Source organism: Platalea leucorodia, assembly GCF_965183815.1.
Source record: "Platalea leucorodia genome assembly, chromosome: 14".
Classification (NCBI taxonomy): domain Eukaryota; kingdom Metazoa; phylum Chordata; class Aves; order Pelecaniformes; family Threskiornithidae; genus Platalea; species Platalea leucorodia.
Genome location: NC_138836.1, coordinates 7,597,401 through 7,617,758, shown reverse-complemented (window position 1 = coordinate 7,617,758; position 20,358 = coordinate 7,597,401). Strand labels below are relative to the sequence as shown.

Sequence of the window (20,358 nt, the reverse complement as noted above, 5' to 3'; positions counted from 1 at the left end):
GAGTCCCAGTCTTGCCTAATTAAAAGTTCATGTTCAAATTGCACACTTAAAGGTGCGGTATCTACTTGTATTATGTAAGTTTTTTTTAGTACCTGGAAAACTTGCAAAGGTACCTGGCTTATGTGTCTGCCAGAACCCTTTTTGGACTGTTATTTGTCCTACCCTGCTTCACTGCTGCTTAGATGACACAGTTTAATATTGAGGTTTGATATTCTTCCTAGATAAGTTTGCAGAGTTCAAATTCAAGTGAGGGGAAGTCATTATCAGGGTGTAACTCCTGTCCTAATTCACTTGTCTGGCTTAGATGTAGTCACCCCAGCCGTGGATGCTTCTTGAATTTCTCACCAAGAAAATTCAGTCAGAATTCTTGCTCTTCCATCTGCAGAGTGAAAACACAGATGGTTTCTTTTCTGTATTTACTATAAAGTAAATAAGGTACAGCTTGGTAATCAAGAGCTTTCAAAAGGAAGCATGTTTCTGCTTCTGTGATGATGATGAGAATCCTAAAAAGGTACTACTTTCCTTTGCAATAAATTCAATCGGTACATTACCTGTTGCAAGCAAACTCAGGTTCAGCAGCATCCTTGTAAGAGTTCTTCCTTAATCCCAGCACCCTAACGGACATCTGGAGAGTTGACTGTAGTTCAGGCTTACAATAAAAAAAATCTTTAGTTCCGCATTACTGGAGGGATTAAAAACTGCATTTACTATTTGCAAGGACAGTGATGGCTTGAATCTGGAAGATAACCTGTACAGTAGATGTGATATCATGCAGTATGGCAGCACGGAGCTCTGTTTGTTACTGCCAGAGTAAGGAGTTCTTGTCCAACTTGGTCTCTGATAGGAAAGTTTAGTAAAATGCTTCATCTGTTGTGGTTTCTCATCCTCTGTTCCGCTAGTCATTTGCAGTGCTCAGGGGAAGTACCTGTATGAATGGGATCGTATGGCAATGCAGTTACAAATGAACTTGTCTCCAGTGATTAATCCCTGTACCTGAATGCCTGTATGTGCAGACTCTTCAAAGGGTTAGAAGAATTGAATGTGTCTTTTCATAATGAAGGTGTGGTTGCTTCATTGATACTCCCTGTGGATAACACTGTGGGATTTATTTAGCAATTCTGAACTTGGAAAGAATTTAACTATTATAATATGTGCCTACCTATGCTTTTAAGCTTAAATATTAACTGACCTAAAAATAAAACGTCAGTTGTATTCTTAGGATAGCTGCTTAAAAAATGGTAGTGATTAAAGCTTAAAACATTTAAATCTAGGTTTTGGTAAATTAACTAAACTTCAGAATGTAAACTATTGGAATCAAGTGTGCCACTTATTTAAATAACTGTTTGCTTTGGTTTTAGGGGGAATCTGTGAAGTATTTCTTGGACAACTTGGATAAACTTGGAGAACAAGTAAGTTTGGTTTTTGTTTTGGTTTTTTTTTTCCCCAGTCTTGAGTTTTAAGTAGTCTTTGTGATCTCTGGGTTTTAAACAGATGCAATGTAATTAGTGACTACTCAAATAACTTTAGTTAATTTTGACTGTCCCAGTATCTTAGCAGTTCATCACTGACATGTCAAAAACATAGGACAATGCAAGGGCCGAGAGACTTTCTGGAAATAAAACTTCTGTAGAAATTGAATAAAAAAAACAAGTTACAAATGCTTGTCAAGTTGGAAAACTATTAAAGTAGCACTTCAACACTAATGGATATCCAAAAATGACTGCTTTTGTTTTTACGTGTCCAGTTAGGAACGCTAAGTTAAATCAGTGCACAAGTCAGTGGTACCTTTCTGTAATATCTTCTTTGAAATAAACAAACTTGGTACAGAATAAAATCTGTTTTCTCTGGGGAAAAAGCTGAAACTTCTTTAGTATACTTTTTGATAGAAATGTTGGTTACTACTCGAATAATGAAGTTGTATGCCAGTGCTCATTAGTTGTGTATTGCAGAAATGGCATGTGGAAAAACTGCCTTTAAAATGGGATGCTAGCTTGAGCTCCATGGGGAGGCAGTTTCTCCATGGTCATTTCCAGCTGATGGCTAACAAATGATGAAGGAATCCAAACCACTTCAATTGAATCCTGTTACATCATGCTTAATTTCATTTCTCTTTTTCTCTTTAACAGATAAAAATTTAATTTTAAGCCAGACTATTTTTCTGCTTTGAACTGTCATTTTTCTAACTAGAGCACTGGTGATCATCTTGCAGAATGCATACACTTCCCAGATCCCTTGCTTGAGAGCTCCAGCGCTTGCTCTCTGAATTTTGATTTGGTCTTGAGTTATAAGGCAATACGAGAACTGCACTCCCTTTAATGCACTGCTAAACTTTCTGCTGATGGTAGATTTCTCATGGTCTTTGAATCCAAGGCCATTTTAGGTTCAAAGTGTTTTGTTTTTTTTTCCCCACACACATTTGCGCACATTTGGGTAAAGATTTTTGCAGCTTCTTTGTAAAGTTCTTTATTTAGAAATCTTGGTCCATTCTTTGATTAAAGCATGAACCTTGAAGTCACTAGTGTTTTTTTATATTTATACACACACACACACACTTATTGTAGGTCTGATCTTGCTGTGGGAACACGGAGCTCTGAATTACAGCTTTTCCGGTTTAAAGTTAGGCCAAGTGGTGTTGAGACAGAGGGACTTCTCAAGGTCTGCTCTCATGGAAAACGTTAGGTCTTCGTGGAAAAAGTGCTGGCTAAGTTTTGTTACGGAGTGAAAGATTTGATACGTTCTTCTGGTTTATTCTTATCTATATGCAAGATTTTTCAAATGATTATTTCCCCAAACTATATTAATGTAAGTGTTTTACTGTTCTTATCTGATACAACTGGGCTGGCCTGCAACTAAATTGCTTATAAACGATAGACCTGCGATTCATGTGCCTCTTGCCAAAAGGGAGTTGATGATAACAGTGTGTAGGGAAAAGAACTTCATGTTCAGATTTAATCAGATCAGCAAAATAAGAGTAGCTGGCTGGCATATAGCCGGCCGTGGGATCGGCTGGATTCCTTGCAACTGTTTGTTGTTATTTCAACTGCCAGTGCAGACTGTATGTAGTCAAAGCATCTCATAGAGAAATATTGCTTTCCATGCTTTCCATGTTGTGATTGGATCTTATTCATGCCTTAAATTCTAATTTTAACTAGGCAAACAGTGATGTGATAGCCAGAGGAGCTACCTGATAACCAAAAGAAGTCCTTTAGAAGAAAACAGGCTGTAGTGAATTTGAGCAAGGAGATAATTCAGGAAGAATGCATGTGTTCTGACTCGATATCAATATGTATGCTTAGGAAGAGCTGCACAGAAAATAAAAAAAAACAACAAACCCTCCCCCCCCCCCCCACCCCCCAAAAAAATAACCAAACCAAAAGGAAGAAGGTGAAAAATAAAACAGTCAACATGGAAGATTGGGTGAAATGTAGAAAAGGGTAGTGCGCTTGGGGATGCTTGCAGGAAAAGTAGTGATTGACAATGGTGAAACATTGAAAGGACTTAGGAAATAATACTCACTGCTGTCCAAGTCAAATATTCACCTAATGCTGCGGTCTTCAGATATGGACAATGAGATAACAGTGAGAAAGGGGCTAGTTCAGAATTGCTGCAGGGGCAAGCTGCTAGTATCGCAAGGATCTGGGCATGAGGGAGAAAACATAACCATCCTCCAGAAAGATAACTAAAATACTGAGAGATTTCTTAGGAGTTGTTGTATTTGGTTTCCTGTAGCCAAATGATGGCTGTATATGAAGCACTTGACTTCCAGTGCACTTACTTGCAGACTGTTGCATCAGAGTAGCCATTATCTGGTATAAAACATGGTAAGTCTTCTGTGCATGGAGAACTTGAAAGCACTTAATTTTATTTGTGGTTGAAAGTGTGGAAGGAGTTTTAAATGAGTAATAATACTGGAGAGGGAATTTGTCAGGAATTCTAGGGATAAGCTCCTTGTTCTTGAAAGCTTTACTGAATAAACAGTGCAGGCCAACTCCCAGAAGAGTTTGCTTTGTGCTCCTGTTTCAATATTGAAGGTATATATGTCTTTGCCTATTATATTAATTGATTTTATTTATTTACTTGAGTAATTTCAATTACTCCTGACCTTTCCTAAGACTTTCTGGTTTTGTTCTGAGAACTTGTGACTGACTTCCTGAATAACAAAAGATCAAACGTTCCTGTTTGGAAGATGGAATAAGTGTTGAACCTGCGACGTTCTCTTGCCTAAATGTTGTCAGCTTTACTCAAAACCCCTTTGCATGTGCCCAGTGACATTTGATACAGTCGTTGCTCTATTCCTCTGATTGTTCTCCCTCTCTAACAATTTTTTGTAGAAAAGACCCAAGACAAATGTAACAAATAATGAGAAAAATCTTAGTACCCTTTAAAGCTGCTGCTTTTAATCAGACAAGAGGGTGGCAGCACGTCTTGCTCAGTTTGGAGAGAACATAGTACTGCTTTAGCAGTTCAACTCTCCTGCAGATTTAGGTGGTGTGGATTTTGGATGTATAATAGTACTACAGCAAGAAGTGCAGGGCGGGGAGGCTCTGTTTCAGAGGGCTGCTTTGTAATTTGTGCCACGATAAAAATCAGTGCCTTAGTCATGGGCAGCTCGAATAAAGAAGGCTGGGAGTTCAAACAAAACAGTCTCTCTCTAGCTAGTTTCACTTTTGAGCTTACACAGTAAAGCAAAGTGATCCTTGAGTTTTTGGAACATTATGCTCACTTCATGATTTTTAAAATTGCTTTCTTAAAGGCTGTGTATCAAACTTGCCCAGCTGCCTTAAACTTGGAATACCAGTATTTGAATTGCCATGTAGTTGTGTGTTTCTGCCTCCTGCCCCAGCTTATTAGTTGAATCAGACTTTCTGGACCACAGAAAGTGGTCTTACACATCTTTATAAATAAAGCTCCAAGTCTGGTAACTGGCACTGTGAAAGGAAGATCATAGATCATTCACTAAGAGACTAAAATTCCAACTCTGAAACCTAAATCACTCTCTGAAGTTGTGAGAAATGCTGGAAAAATGTAAGGAAGAGTTTCCATAACAAGTGAACAACAAAGCTTTAAACTTAAGCGCCAGCCAGCTGTCTGTTGTAGATGCACTTTTTAAATAGCAGAAAGACTTGGACCATATGCAAAAGTGTAATTCTAAGTATGAAGAAGTCGCCAATATGAGTCTTGAATTTCATGTTGTCGAAAGCTGACTAATAAGAATTCCTCTTCCTGTTAGCATCTGCATCCGTTGATGATGACTGTTCATGTAACAGTCAAAAAAATAGTAAAAACCTACTTACCCTGCCTGCTAATTCTGGGGGAAAAGGCAGACTGGAGAACTTCAGGGTACAGCTGTCCCGGGTGCCCTCCTAGGCTGTGCTATTGGGAAGGGGCGGCTGTCCTCAGCTGCCTGTTTCTTCTCCTAGTCTACTAATTGCACAGTGTATTTTGGACAAAATCAGGCTGTGTGAGCTCACAGGTGTGGCACACAGCTGATAGAAGTGCCTTTTTGGACCAATACAGCTGGATGCAAAAGATCCATGGCAGAAACACAGTAAGGTGCTTAGGTTTTGCTTTTCTGGCATAACTGATTGCCTTAAAAATTACTTAGTGGAGCAGCTCTTTTCTAGAAGCAGTCATGCAGTATGCACGAGAACATGGGAGGAACTGAGTGCCCACAGATAGAATGGGATACTACCGTGGTTACCGATTTGAGAAACCTGTTTTAGGCCCCATTTGCTGCATTGCAGTGTTGGCAGGCAGCGTGTTTCCCAGCTTGGTGGGAAGGGGATGAATGAAGCATAAAGTAATCCAGAATGAGGGAAACTGGCATGAGGAATTGATGGTGCACCTCTCAGGTTGTTCATGGATCCTTGTCATGTGGCAAATGGAGAGCTTCAGTTCTCTGGGGTACATGTTTTGATTTAATATTGGGTGTTTCCTGCTTTGGACTCTAGATCTTTCCAAAATGCTTCAGTGTTAGCATATAAATATACATACATGTGTATGTTTATTCAAAACATCGTGCTGTTCCTCTGCACGCTTTTCGATTGCAAGTCGGCTGTGATCACCATGCCTGTGACTTGTATCCTAATGGGCAAACTCTCCTTCTCTTTTAGGATTATCTTCCCTCACAGCAAGATATACTGCTGGCACGAAGACCCACAAAAGGGATTCATGAGTACGACTTTGAAATAAAAAATGTTCCTTTCAAAATGGTTGATGTAGGTGGCCAAAGGTCAGAACGGAAACGTTGGTTCGAATGCTTCGACAGTGTCACGTCAATACTCTTCCTTGTTTCCTCGAGTGAATTTGACCAAGTGCTTATGGAGGATCGGCAAACGAATCGCCTTACGGAATCCCTGAACATTTTTGAAACAATAGTCAATAACCGGGTTTTCAGCAACGTCTCAATCATTCTCTTCTTAAATAAGACGGACTTGCTTGAGGAAAAAGTACAAAAAGTGAGCATCAAAGACTATTTTCCAGAGTTTGAAGGGGATCCCCACTGCTTAACAGATGTCCAAAAATTCCTGGTGGATTGTTTTCGTACTAAACGCCGGGACCAGCAGCAGAAGCCCCTCTACCACCACTTCACCACTGCTATTAACACAGAAAACATCCGGCTAGTTTTCCGTGATGTCAAGGATACCATCCTTCACGACAACCTCAAGCAGCTTATGTTACAGTGATGTGCAAAAAGACATTTTTATTTGAGTAATTTTTGTGTGTTTTTTTTTTTTTTTTAACTAGAAGTTTACAGCAGGAGTAGAGAAATCCAGATCCTGTCAGACTTCTTGATAATGTGGCTAAAAGCTGCTGCTGAACACATTATTGCCAATTTCTGCAGAAATTCAGGCTTAATCTCTTCCAGTGTAGCTTCAAGTTGACTCAAGTTGTAATTTCATAGCAGACCTATGTCTAAGTTACCTGTAAAGTGATAAATTTGACCTTTTAAGAATGTGTATATTATCCTAGAAAGTTCATTCCACCTTCAGAATTCCAAGTCCAAACTTCAGTTAAATGGTTGCAATTGTTAGACTGTGGCGGTAATTTAAGGGGGGGAGAAGCTTTTCACATCTAACTTCATTACGAAGACTGTGATACTATAGCTGACATGATTTCTCAGGTCTATTGTTGGTTAGAAATCCCATAAATCCCTTGCTGGAATCATCTGCTTGAAGCTAGGGTTCCTGGGTGTCACGTACTTCCTGTTTAAGTATAAATCTTTGCATGGGGTTTGACTAGGCGAGGCTTCAAAAATACTTAGATTGGGAGCTTTAGACGTCTCTGGCAGGAAGTACTAACGCAGGCAGAAGTCTAGCGACGAGGAATTAGTGAATGGCACAGTACACGGTTTCACGCTGTTGCATTGTACGTACGTCTTGGAGCCATGGCAAAGCACAGAGCACTATGATACAGTCCTCTTGAAATTCTGATGTGGGAAGGGGGAGCAAGCTAAACTTGTATTTCTTATCTTCACTAACCAGATGTTACATGTAGGTACCTTACCTGTTCTTGAAGCGCTTTAATATAGCACTGGTTTATTTTTACTTTCTTTATGACTTCTTACAGTGTGCCTCATCTTAATCAGTAAGCATTTGGTGAGGGATAGAAGTACTTGCAAACCTAAGTGCCTCCTTGTGTTCTGTCCTCCTACGGTATTTTCAGTGGCCTTATGTGAACATTACGTGTTCCCAGCAGAGGCCTTGTGTAGCTGACACCGTGAAGATGAATGTTTTCTTTTGAAAAAAGAACATGTCACAGCAGAACGTGCTTCAGCTGATGAGGTTCTTTCTGAGACTTTCCAATTGAGTCTAGCAATCCTAAGTGTACTTGAGCCAAATATGTTGCACAGCACACTCCAGAGTGCTGCTTGTGACTGAGAATATTTTACAAAAAGTTCCATTGCAGTTTCATTTATTTATTTTTTTTAGGTGGGGTTGTTACCGTTGCCATGTAATTTAAAAAAAAAATAATAAAAAATACTTCTTGCCCAGAAATCCTCATACACCAGACAGCATGAGAGTAAGCTGGTGAGCTTGTGTTTTCAAAAGTAGTGCCGCTACCAGGTTTCCCCCAGACCGTGGTGTCACATAGGCAGTTCAGCTTGCCACTTTGCCCCGTGGAACCGGCCAGTTCCTGTGGATCGTGATGCTGGCCAATACTTGCTTAAATGAATTTTTATTAACATACTGCACATGTGGCAAGCAGTGTGACATAATATTCTCGCTGCTTGGAGCAGTGTCCCTGTTAGAACATAGGAAAGCTGCCTGTCTTCTGAACTTAGCCTTTTACTTACTGTGATTGTCAGTTGTATTAACATCTCTGTACCTCGTTCTCCTGTCAGTAGAAGGGGAATAGTGTATTTTTATTTAGTTAGGTGCTTTGAAAGACCTCTATTTTTTTATATCATCCAATGAGTAGTCATAGATTAGTCTGCGATTTCTGCGATAAGGCACTATTTTGGGAGGGAAGAATTCTGAAAAGAGCTTGGGAGAAGTCACAGTGCATAATCTAAACATAAAGTCTGAGTGCAATGCTGATGTCAGGACGATTACTATAATCTGTAGATGGGGATGTTTAATGTAGATTTTGCCTCCTTACTGGGCATGAATATGATTACTTCTGGTTTGATGTCTTCAGGTCATATGTGAGCAGTTCAAAAAGAATGATGAACTAGAGACCTCAAAAAAGGCTAGTGAGGCTATTTGAAGGATTGAACAACATGCCTGTAATGGGAGTCCAGAAGTTCTCCATTTCCCTCTCTGGAGAAGGATGACAAGCTGATTTGGTTGAGCTATAAATGCTACATGAGCAGACAACAAACCTCTGTCTAGTGGCCTCAAAGTCCACTGTTGGAAAGCAGAAATTGAACAAATCCATGCCCGTGTTAGTCAACAAGAGGAGTAGCAGGCTTGTTTTTTTCCATTGATGACGGGTGTCTGAACAAGTTTCTTTTTTTGAAAAGAGACTTATCTCTGCTCTGATTAAAATAATTAATTTGGAGAGGGTATGTAGTATGTGTTTTGCAGGATGTCAGACTAGAAAAGACTAAAGACTGGATAGTGGATGATATGAAGATTACCAGGAGTTTGTCTAAACAAATTTGTTTATGTAAAACGTTGATGAATTTCGTGTCAAGGGACCTGTTAATTTACTAAAGATCTTCAAAACGGATGTCAGCCCAAGGATATAGTCAGTATCACCAAGGCGCTGGGCTCTTCTGACATTAGCTAAAGTGGGAAAAACATTCAGCAGGCTTCTTCCCTGAGCCAATGCAAAAAATCTGGTTTTAATCCTTTCAGATCACTTTCCCTGTGAACACCGGGGCCTGTAAGATAGCAAGGTGGGCCCCACAATGTTGGGTCACTTCTGACAAAGTAGGCCCTGGTAGATAAGCACTATATGAATCTCAGGCAGAAATGAATTATTTTAATGAAATGACCAAGTCAAATCACTCGTGTTTCCCACTCCCGCTTCTTTAGAGGGGGTGAGGCAACTAACCTTGATGTTGTTTACATGGTTCCTGTGTTAACATACTGGCTCTACAAACCGAATCAACATTTGGCTTTTCCATCTTCAGACTTACTCTTCATTAGCTACCTGAAAAGGAGCACAGTATGTACTGTTGTATTTCTTTAGATTTGTTTCCAAATATTATTTCTCTATAGCAGGACATAATTTTGGTACAAGAGCTGAAGGACTGATGTTTTGAACAGACTGATTTTTATCCTGAAGCAAACAAATGAGTCACGGTTGGCTAGTAAGAGTGAAGCTTGTTCATGTAGACCAGTCTGTGGCACAAGGTCAGGACATATTTCTAGACAAGGTGGGAAAGCAGGTAGAAAATCAAGTTTCCCAAAACTTTCTTAGTTCTCTTTGATGGAGTGAGCTCTGTTAAAAAGATCACTGATCACTGACCGTGTGGAGGTATACCACTGTCTTGTACAGCCTTCCTGTACTTGAAGGTGAAATTGGTGTTTTAGCGAGTGTTCCCTGCTGCAGTGTGTTAAACTGAGTTGACTGATACCTGAAAACTGTGGCTGTTCATCAGGGCTTTAAAAATTCTACTTTTTTTTTTTTATATTTTGTATGTGGGAGCGTAAGCCATCAGTTTGTGTAAAACTTAAGCTTTCTTCTAGAATATCCGCTCTTAAAAAAAGTGGGTTCATTGATCTCAAGAATGTATGTTGAACTCATTTATATAGTAAGTAGCTGTAAATTCTGCCCATCAGAATTATTCTAGGAAATTGCTCAGATCAGGTGGGTGTTTCAGGCTTCGTGACACTTGGCTAGTAATAGTATTTATGATCAGTCCCAGAAAGCTTGTTCAAACTGCATCTGCTCGCCACGCTTGGGAGCAACTCACTGCTTAGACTGAGAACTGGGCGTGTTCAACGTGTCCATTGCCCTGGGAAGACTTCTCTGGCTATTTCTCTTTAAGGACAGTTGCAGAAGGTTCATTCTCCAACAATAACATTTCCTGTTTCAAAATGCTCAGAAGTTTCATGCCATACCCAGTTGTTCACAAGTTAACTTTACAGGTCTTGCCTATTTGATGGTACCATTAACATAGTTTTGTTTTTTTTTTTTTTAATTTCACAGCATTGCAATACAGTGCCATTTTGCAATTTCTTTGCATTGTACTTGAAAATAAGTTGAATTGCAGACTATTTAAAACTGCTTTCCTGCGCTTTCAGTAGCAGTGAGAGCTTACCTTACGTGAAGCCTTTATGTAAAAATATATTTTGTAACAACCCCATAGATCTTTAACAAAACCAGGATTTGTAGTAGCTTTGTATAAATGTTTGGGGCTTACAATTTTATATGTTTAACTTTTTATATCCAGGGACTACTTTTTATTGTAAATGTTTTTTCTCCTTGCTTTAGTTTAAGATTGGCAATAAATTATTTCAAAGGGAGGTCTTAGAAGAAAAAGCATCACTTCCTTTTTATAAAACGGTTAAATTGATTAATAGTTTAAAACCTCTTACACTCGCTTGTACATTGCTCTGTACATACTCTACAAAAGCGTTGCCTTCCAGGTAATAATTAATATTTGCCTTGTGTACAAAAATTACTGACAATGAATAAACATATACAGCCTCATATGTTGGTATTATGAAATTATTTTTTCCAATTCATAATGTGTGGAGGCAGCCAACTGACTTTTTTTGTTGGTTGGCTAAGGCCAGCTGTTTTGCTCCTGCCACATCTTGTGTTTCAAATAAAATACGTAATAGAGTTAGCCTCTGGTCTCGAGCAAGCTCTTTGCTAAAAGGGCTCATCGGATTCTTGTTCAGCCTGATTGCTTTCTCTCCAGTAGAGAGGCAAAGGGAAACTGCTGACTTGCATTTGACAACCAGTTTGGTACTCAATATTTAAAATACTGATGACGCTTGCATGTGTTCTGGCGTAAGTGGCAAGCCTCTGTATAAATTATGTATCTCGGTATTGCAGTTAGATTTTTTTTTTTTATTTTTTTTAGGCTGTTTTCTGAGTAAGCCAGCCTCTGCCTCCTCTAGAAATGGATTGCTGGCTGTTTTGCAACCAGCTGCAATATGAAGCAATGTTTTGCAGCAAAACATTGATTTCTCCATGTCAGTTTTTATAGGCCTGAGATGCTTCATTTTCCACAACAGCCTTTGGATGTGGCTGGCATGCTGTGGACGCTACATGTCTGAAAATACTCAGACCAAGTCATGCTTGTTTCTGGAGTTAGTGCTCGGCATTAGTATTTGCCTTGACAGTCGGAATACATAAACGTCAAACTTCTTGCTGTATGTGAATGTGCTGTGGATTAATAGGAAGCTGCACGCTCTCCCCCAGCCTCCGCACCGAGGCGAGCAGAGCTCCCTGGGGGGGAGCCACCCCGCGCGCTGACAGCAGGAGTCAGAAACCTGCCGGATGCCCTGAGCCTTCACCCAGCTCCGCAATGCGGTTTTGGTCCCAGGTCCTGCCTGCTCCTAGGAGGGTTGTTTCTGAGGAATCACAGCCTCGCCTCTTGGCCACTTTTGCACTGAAACAGTTACATCAAATGAACATCATTTGTGATGTTGCTCTGACTTCGAAAACCAATCTCTTTAGGTTTTTTTGAAAGCTTTTTTTCTTTTTTTTTTTTTTCTTACTTCCTGAGATGCAGTCAGCCACCTGAGGGGTAAAACTAACAGCATCTAGAACTCATCTTAACAGATTGTTTGTTTTTTTGTTTTTGTTTTTTTTTTTTTTTTAAGCCCAATATTACACACGTAACTGCATCAAGGTTCACCTAGGCTTCTAGCTAAGCTCTTGTTGACTGAAGCTCTCGTTAGAAATAGGTTAGTGGTGGTGTGCCGTTCAGCAGTGACTCGCAGCCTCCGGGAACCTCGCCGCCCTGATGCGTGCGGTGGCCGGCGGCGGTGGGGAGAGCCGAGGAGGGGCAGGGAAGGCGCGCGTTACAGGATTTGTGAGAGCAAGTGGAAGTTTCTCCGCTTTCACAAAGCTCTTGATTTAACAAAACACCTCATTGCATGTACTGCTGAATGTAGGTTGGGTTTTCGAGCCTCTTCCTTCCTGTTAAAGTAACTCGGTGATTACACAATAACTGACATAAGGGAATGAAAATGGAGTGAAGCTCTGCCGAAGGAGCTTCCCTGGCTGCCCCGCCGGCAGCAGGAGCCGGGTCCGGAGCTGACCTCGGGAGTGCCGTCCCTGCGGGGAGCCGACCTGGCTGTAAAGCTCTGCGGCGGCTGAAGGGCACGGTGTTGGAGGAGCGGCTGCCAGGAGGGCAGGGCCCTTCGGGGAACAGGGCTGGAAATAGGACAGGAGTCTGCGCTGGCGCAGACCCTGCTGGTTTTTTCTCTAAAACAAAAAAAAAAAGGTAATAGCATTGAGTTACTTCTAGCCAGCACACCTAATGCACTGCTTGGCTGTGTTTTCCACACAAGCTGAAATGTTTTCACTGTGTGTGGAATGCGAATTACGAGATTAAATTAATAAGAAGGGTCCAGATAGACCGAGTCCCACAAGGTTCTGCAATAGTGGGGTTTTTGTGCCTAACTTTAGATAGTATTGGATTTCTTTTCTCTGCTTTCTTCCCTTGTGTTTCTATGCATGCTTAAAAATGAGGGGCGAGATGTTTGTTCCTGCTGGAGTGCAGCTTCCACCATCAGCAGCTCGGGGGGCTCTGGGATTCCCGCTCACTACTGCTCCTAAGAGAAGCTCCCGCAAGATCATAGAGCGAGCCCCGCTCTGGCCTGTGAAACGTGCCATGACAGAGTCAGTCCTCACGCCCCAGTTCAGTAAACAACCTGCAGATGACTCGAAGATAAGGGATCAAAACATCCAGCAGAAATGAGATGTGCGCTGAGATGGGAGATGCGGTCCTCGCCCATGCGTGCAGCCCAGCCACTGCCCCTGCCGCGCTCCGCGGAGGAGGCCGAGGGTTTGATTAATTGTTGAGCACTAGATCTGACAAACCTGGATTTGGAGTAGGCTGCTGTGAGCAGAGGTCTGCTTCAGTGCTTACGACTTCATACGAAGATTAATATTTAAAGCCTCTGTCCTCCCCGCTGCCGGCTGTAAGCAGCAAGTTGTGGGTTTGCTGTTCCTCCGGCAATGAGGGCTGTAAGGCGCTGGAGAATAAGGTAGGAAGATGTTTGTCAGCAGACGCAGGAAGTGAATAAATCTCATTTCTCTGCCTGGATGGTTTGAAACGTGGTGACCCAGTACGATGACGCTGATCAGTGCAGACTGGTTTTTATTAATTTAGGACTTACAGAGCAGGAGGAAGCACAAGACCCTGTGCATCCAGCAAAGGGAGTTTTCCCCGCTCCCTATTCCAACACTCAATATAGTGGATCGTGCCTGTATAGAAGATGCTGACTCCCTTCCCAGGCTTCTTCCCGTTGACAGGCAGCAATACTTAGAGCCAAAATCCCTGCCTGATTTCCATTTCTCTCTCCTATCCAGCACCAGGCCAAACCTCGGATGGCTTTTAGCCATGTTGCAGGCTCTGTCCTGGGTTCTCTCTGTTATGTTGCCTGCAGCCTGGAAGACAGTCAACTTCTCTTACGTAGAAGAAAGCCACCCCTTTATCAGATTCAAAGGGGAAGCAGTAATGGAAAAAAAAAAGGGGGGGGGATGTATTTTAACATTAACACTCCCCCAGATGGCCTTCTGCGCTGATTGAGAGAATGAACGGCTGTTTCCATGTTGACCGTATACCATGCAAACGATGTTTGTGGGATGACACCAACCGTGAATAATTTATCTCCAGCAACTCACCACATCAGGCTGTTACTGCAGTAAGCACTTCCACAATTAGTAGGTGTGATCACCAGCCCTGACGTGAGGTTCAACTCGGAGCGCTCTGCGTACCCACAGTCTTTGCCTGGGAGTTGTTCTTTGTTTTCAGCTTTTATAGAAAGAAAAGGCAATAGCTATAAATGATACAAATCTTTATGTGGCTGCCTAGGCATAATATTTTGCACTTTTTCTCTATGAGCTGGATTCTCTTATATTAATCCAAAGTCCAAGGGTGGGAGCAGCTGTGAATTGATGGCCGTTTCCTGCTGTAGCTTCCATTTTCACTGAAGAAAAAGGAAGCAAACAAAAAAACCTTCAGTGAAACCAGCGTTTTCTAAGAGTTATTAACATGAGGATTTGCAGGGGAGCAAGTTGAGCAAGCCTTCAGCAGCAACAGCCTTCTTACATCATGTCTGGCATTTGCTAAAAATTGTCTAGAATTAAGGGGAAAACTTCCTCTTTTATTCATGCAGATGACCCAGGCAGACTCTCCTTCCCCCTCTCTCCCATTCCCGCTTACAAAACTTCAGGAGAAGAGGGGATGTGACGCAGCCCATGCCCAGCACAGTGCCAGGCGTCAGATCTGGCTGCGGGCGCTGTAGTGCTCCGGGAGCCTGCAGAGCTCAGGGTACCAACCGCTCAGGGAATCCCTGCTTGACATAAATCTGTGATGCCCTTTATAAAACCACAACCAAACCAACCTCAGAATTTCTCGTTGTATCATCTGCTGTGCTCCACAAGCCTGGCTGCTGCCTGGGAAGGGAACGCCGGCCTGACACGACTCCGCCAGCTCCGCAGCCACACAGCTCTCCTTCCTCCTCTGCTCCCCGTGTCTCTCTGTGCCGATGGCATTACCATGCTGCTCACAGCAGGAAACCTTTCTGCTGTTTCTTCTCTCACCTCTGCAATACTCTGGGAGAAATATTACTAAATACTTTTTTCCAGCATGTAGCAAATCCAAAATCCTCCTTGTTTCCAGTGAAATGTTACCTTTCTTTGCACTTGTAATAAAGCAGTGCGCAATCATCTCTACTGTCTTTTATCTGGGGATGCCACTGGGGTAAGGGAACATTTTTACACATACAAACATCAGCAGCAAGTCACCGTGGCTGTTTCCTAGTCATGCCAAAGCACTGATTGACACCGTTGCAAGATTTCTTCCTTTAGAAAGGCAACCCCAATTGCCTGAACTAGTAGGTTCGGTACACGTAGAGTATTTAGACATTTAATATTCAGATTAATTGCCAAAAGTAGCTCCTCTCTAAGAGGCTAGCAAGGTAAATTGTTTTGCTTTTCCCTCTTCAGGGAGGCAGGAATCAAATATGAAAGCATCTGGACAATAGCCAGCCGTTTTGCTGGAGCCAGGCTTTCCACTCCGTGTCTCCATACCCCGTCTCATTTGCTTGCAGCAAGACAAAGGTCTGTGATGATGCCGAAGTAAGGAGAGCAGAAGAGGAAAACATAGTCTGGCAAATTTGCTTACTGCCCTGGCTCTCCTGGGAGGTGGAGGGCAGCGATTCCCCGGGCAGGCGAGCAGCCTGCTGCCCCTTGGATGAGAGTCGCTGCCCACATTTAGGGAATGTTTCTCGGAGCTAGCAGCTTCAAGAGCCATCGACAATCAGGAGGGAGAAAAGAGCACCTACAGAGAGCAATTCTGAGCCTGAAGCGGTGTCCCAGGTGAGCCGCTCCCCAGAAGTGACCAGCCCAGACTTGGTCTTTGCACTTTCAGACACTTCCAGTGAAATGAAACCACCTCCGCCCCAGCACCTTTGTGCTCTGTTTCCCTGATAAAGAAAGGCAGTGTGCTGTGAGCGTGTTAGTGTAGAGCACTCTTGAGATCCTGGGAGGAAAGGTCTAGTCTATCTTCTTGCTGAGGATTATTTTCAATGCAGGGTCCTCCAGTACCTCTTTGCGGCAGGATTTCACTGGTCCCATCTCCACGTTCCCTTTTGTAACAGTCACAACCCATTGCAAATAAATGGCTCCAGATCTTGACAGTGGTGTAAGAAATAATCCCACGTTTTACGGTTCCTTAAAAGCAAAAGAATAACTAAATCCTCATTTAAATTCCCACTTCTGTGGCCGGAGCTCTTTGGATCACATATTTCTTTAGCATGGGCTGATTCTTTCCTCCATCTTCCAGTCAGACAGGATTTCTCTTTGTGCAGACACGAATGTCACCCCATGTCTCACCCAGCAGGGGTAAACTGCCTGGGAAGAGCTCCTAATGCAATGCTTATGAAAAATAGGCCAGAGCTGAAAATATTAGTAAGAGAAAGAGCAGATCTGCAATGCACAGCTAGTTTGTTTGACTTAAATGGCAGGATTATTCACTGCACACAGTTCTGTTTGAGCCCCATAACACTGTGAGGTGAGCACGCAGCGTGATGCCAGCGTTACGCCACGTATGTGCCCCGAAAAGTGTCGGAAACATCTGAGCTGTCTCTGTTTGCTCCAGACCAAATCATCGTGGAGGAGCCCTGAGGCAGAGGGAGAACGGCCATGATCTGAGCCCAGGACTGGATTCCGGGAACATCTGAGCACTAAATATAGCAGCCGTGCTCGCTCAGCGGCTTCAGGTCCAGCAGATAACATCCTGCTTCGGGACAAGGCTACGGGAGAAATCATATCACCCTAAGGGGAGGTGTGAAATTCAATCCCTAGCACCACATCAGTAACACTTCCCGGGAATATGGGGATCCCTGTCTTTTTGCTGTTTTATGTCTGTTTGAAGTGCTTGAGAGAATAATTAAATTATCAGGGGAAAAAATAGAACATTAATGTATGTATTTTGGAACCATGGGCTAAACTCTTCCTTTGTCTGAACATAGTATCTTCCAGCAAGCCTCACTAATGTTTGTAAAAGCTTCTGAACACAAAGCATCAACCAGTGTAAAATATTAAAGCTTTTGTTTATTTGCTTGTTTTATAAAAACACCGAAGAACTCTTAGGTGTGTTGGGGAAATGCTGCTTCTGGCAGGGGAATAGAGAGGACACACCTATACAAACCAGTAAGCCCAGGAATACCGCCTGCTGTAGTGTTTCATAGAAAAAATGTCTCCTGGTTGCCTGCCTGGAGGCAGGCAATCCCCTGAAGGGTTTCAACTCCATGATGAGAGCGTGGTCACGGTGCCTCGTCACGCATGACGCCTTTTTCCCCCACTTTTGCAAGTTCTACACAAATTCTCCTCCAGAAAGGGCGATGCTCTAATTACAGTGACCACAAAGGTCTCCTTCACTTGCTGCTGCTTTCATGCAGGTCTCTTAAAACTTTTAAATTGGCAACTTTTAAATTAGCTGTATTAATAAAATATTCTGTCTCTCTCATGCACATCATTTTAAATGAATAATTGCAATCCTGTTGTAAATACATGCTAGAAAAAAACCCAAATCAGCAACAAATGCAGCATGCAAGTCCCGGCACACTTATTTGCCTTGTATTTGATCAGCTGTTTTGGGGATGAGGAGCTCCTTTCTGCACTGAAAGCTGAATTACAGCTCAGTGTCATGTCCCACGCTGATGGTTTTTTTGGTGCTGCAGGTTGTGGGTAACATGTTTCTGTGTTTTTAGCCTCGTGTATTGCCTCGCTTGGATGTGATGGCAATAAGCAAAGCCCTTATTCTGTGGCAATAGAAGATACCCACCATTACAGTAGTTATTGCAAACATCTGTATTGCTGTTATGCATTATTTTGGACCACTGCTGTGTAGTTCTGTTCTCCTTTATTTATTGGTTAAGATGGCAAATATCAATGCAATAAATTCTTGGCATTATAAAGAATTGCAAGAGGTTACATGTATAGTGGAGGCATGTTATAAATGCCATTTAGCAGCAAGTACATGTATTTTCCTCCTGAGAAATTGACAGAAATTTGAAATTCATTAAAAACTGACATAAGTGGGAATATTACAGCTCCGAGGAAGAGCCGTGAAGTGAGTTGATTGACCTAACTGATGAACAGAGGGGACTTGAGGCTCTTTGTCGCTCATCAGAGTGGAGATCATAGAATCGTAGAATCGTTTAGGTTGGAAAAGACCTTTAAGATCATCAAGTCCAACCGTAAGTCTGATAGAAGACGGTTCCCTGTGCCTTGTGCTGCAGAGAAGGGCTGTGAGCGCAGTTTAATGCTCCCTGTCTCACCAGCCCCAGCCCCAGCTCCTGCAGCTGTTGGATTCTGGAGTTCTTACTCGCATAAGTCGTTGCGTTGCAGCCGGCAGGATGATCCAAGAGCCACGGGTTCCTGCTTCAGGAGCTGGTTGAATCAGTCTGTTATAGCTGCGAAGTCCGAGCTCTGCCAGCCGCCGAGGCTGAGGAACGAACTCCCCACACTGATGCGGTGGTCAGCTGGACGTTTTGCCTTTTGTTGAGCATAATTATATAGAATTTAGGTTCTAGCTTCAACAGTAAAGATCAAACTCTTGTCAAGCCTGTTTAAGACAAATTTTCTTTGAGTATAGTAATAAAATCTACTGTTTGGGCATTCTTAATGGTATTTTTACCTGATGTGGTCTACTAGGAATTTTGCTGAGCCCACTTAGTGTCCATAGGGTTAGGAAGATTTTTCCCACTAGCAGTCAACAACTGACTGAAGCACCTAAGTTTCTTACTCTTCTTTCTGCTTTTGTAAAGCAATATTTCAATGATCTGTGAACCAGAAAAAAAAACCATCTGGGCTGGTTTTTCCTGAGGCCCAAGTCTACATAGAGAGCTTGGTCTTGAAAGTCTCTCTTTGGGATATGATTGTGTCTGAATGCTCAGGCTGCCCAGCTCAGTAATGTGCACTTACATATGTAAAAACAATCCTGTGCGTTCACAGCTTTTCTGTATATTGCTGCTTGTTTCCTGAAAATAGCCTTTTCATTGGTGGGTTTTTGTTTGGTTGTGTTTTTTTTTTCAGGGGACCTCTTGAAATATCTAAAGAAGAAAAAGCCCAGAGATGCTTTTGGTATTGTGGGAATAACCCTGATGAGTCTTGGACAAGACATCCTTGAACAAGCTTCTTTGACAAAAGAAGCACAACTTTTGAGTGTCGAAAACTAAAATGACTTTCAAAATATGAACAATCAGCTCAACAATAGGAAAAATGCCAAATCACGCTTGCTGTTGAAGTGTGGTAGAAGGCGAGCAGGGATGCTCAGTGCCTAGCGGTTTGCTTTATGCAATTTTTAGGAGACTGATGAATTTCCAACTCATTAAGTTCTAGATCATTTGGAAAAGGCAGGGACACGGGTAGTATTGATTCACTGCGCTGCTTAGGCACCCTTTCCTTTGCCAAGTTTCCCAAGCAGATAAAACAAAGGAGGGGAATTCCTAACAAATGCCGGCTGCCATGTCGCTTGCAAGGGAACTTCTCTGCTGTAGGGGAAAAAAAAGTGTACCAGATTGTTTTTACATACTGAAAATAGTCATTACATATGAATGACTGGATACAAGATATTATTTTGCTGTAAAGCGAAGGCAAAGAGTGTGAAAAGATAGTAAGGGAAAGAGCCAGGCCCTAAGCGACCTCATGCCACGTTCAGAGCGTGGGTTTGCCTCCTGGTCGCAGCAGGATTCTCTGATGCCTGAACCCCACTAGACATAAATATGCTCTCTGGTCCATCCCTCACAAAACAATGGCTGTGTTCATTAAAGCTGTCATGTATTAGACTTTCCTAAAGACATCAAGCTGAAAAAGATTTGCATAGTGGCAGGGTGACAGGGCGGGCTCGGCTAGGAGGATCCGTGGGCATGGACAGTGGCAATTCTGCAGCGACTTTAGTGAGAAATAAAGCTTTAAAAAGCTGAAAAGCAAGGGTGACAGTGGGGGCTGGAGTTCATGCTGCCTGTGGGAGCTTCAGCATCCCAACTGCAGCCTGTCTTGAAGCTCATCTTTTCCATCCTGTGGCTAATTATGTCCAAAGAAGGGCAGCGAGGCTGGGGCAGGGGCTGGAGCACAGGGCTGGGGAGGAGCGGCTGGGGGAGCTGGGGGGGCTCAGCCTGGGGAAGAGGAGGCTGAGGGGAGCCCTCATCGCTCTCTGCAACGGCCTGAAAGGGGGCTGGAGCCGGGGGGGTCGGTCTCTTCTCCCCAGGA

The 20,358-nt window shown here is 42.6% G+C and overlaps 1 protein-coding gene across 1 annotated transcript in view; it reads left to right on the top strand.

Annotated features, from left to right (window-relative positions):
- The window catches only part of GNA13 (G protein subunit alpha 13), a 29,822-nt gene extending 18,716 nt beyond the window's left edge, over nucleotides 1–11,106 (top strand). Inside the window, exons 3-4 of the mRNA XM_082326686.1 lie at nucleotides 1,359–1,409; nucleotides 6,114–11,106. Of these exons, the coding sequence (XP_082182812.1) occupies nucleotides 1,359–1,409; nucleotides 6,114–6,686 (624 nt within the window). The 3' untranslated portion in view covers nucleotides 6,687–11,106. The remainder of the gene's footprint in view (nucleotides 1–1,358; nucleotides 1,410–6,113) is intronic.
- Nucleotides 11,107–20,358: the final 9,252 nt, after the last annotated feature.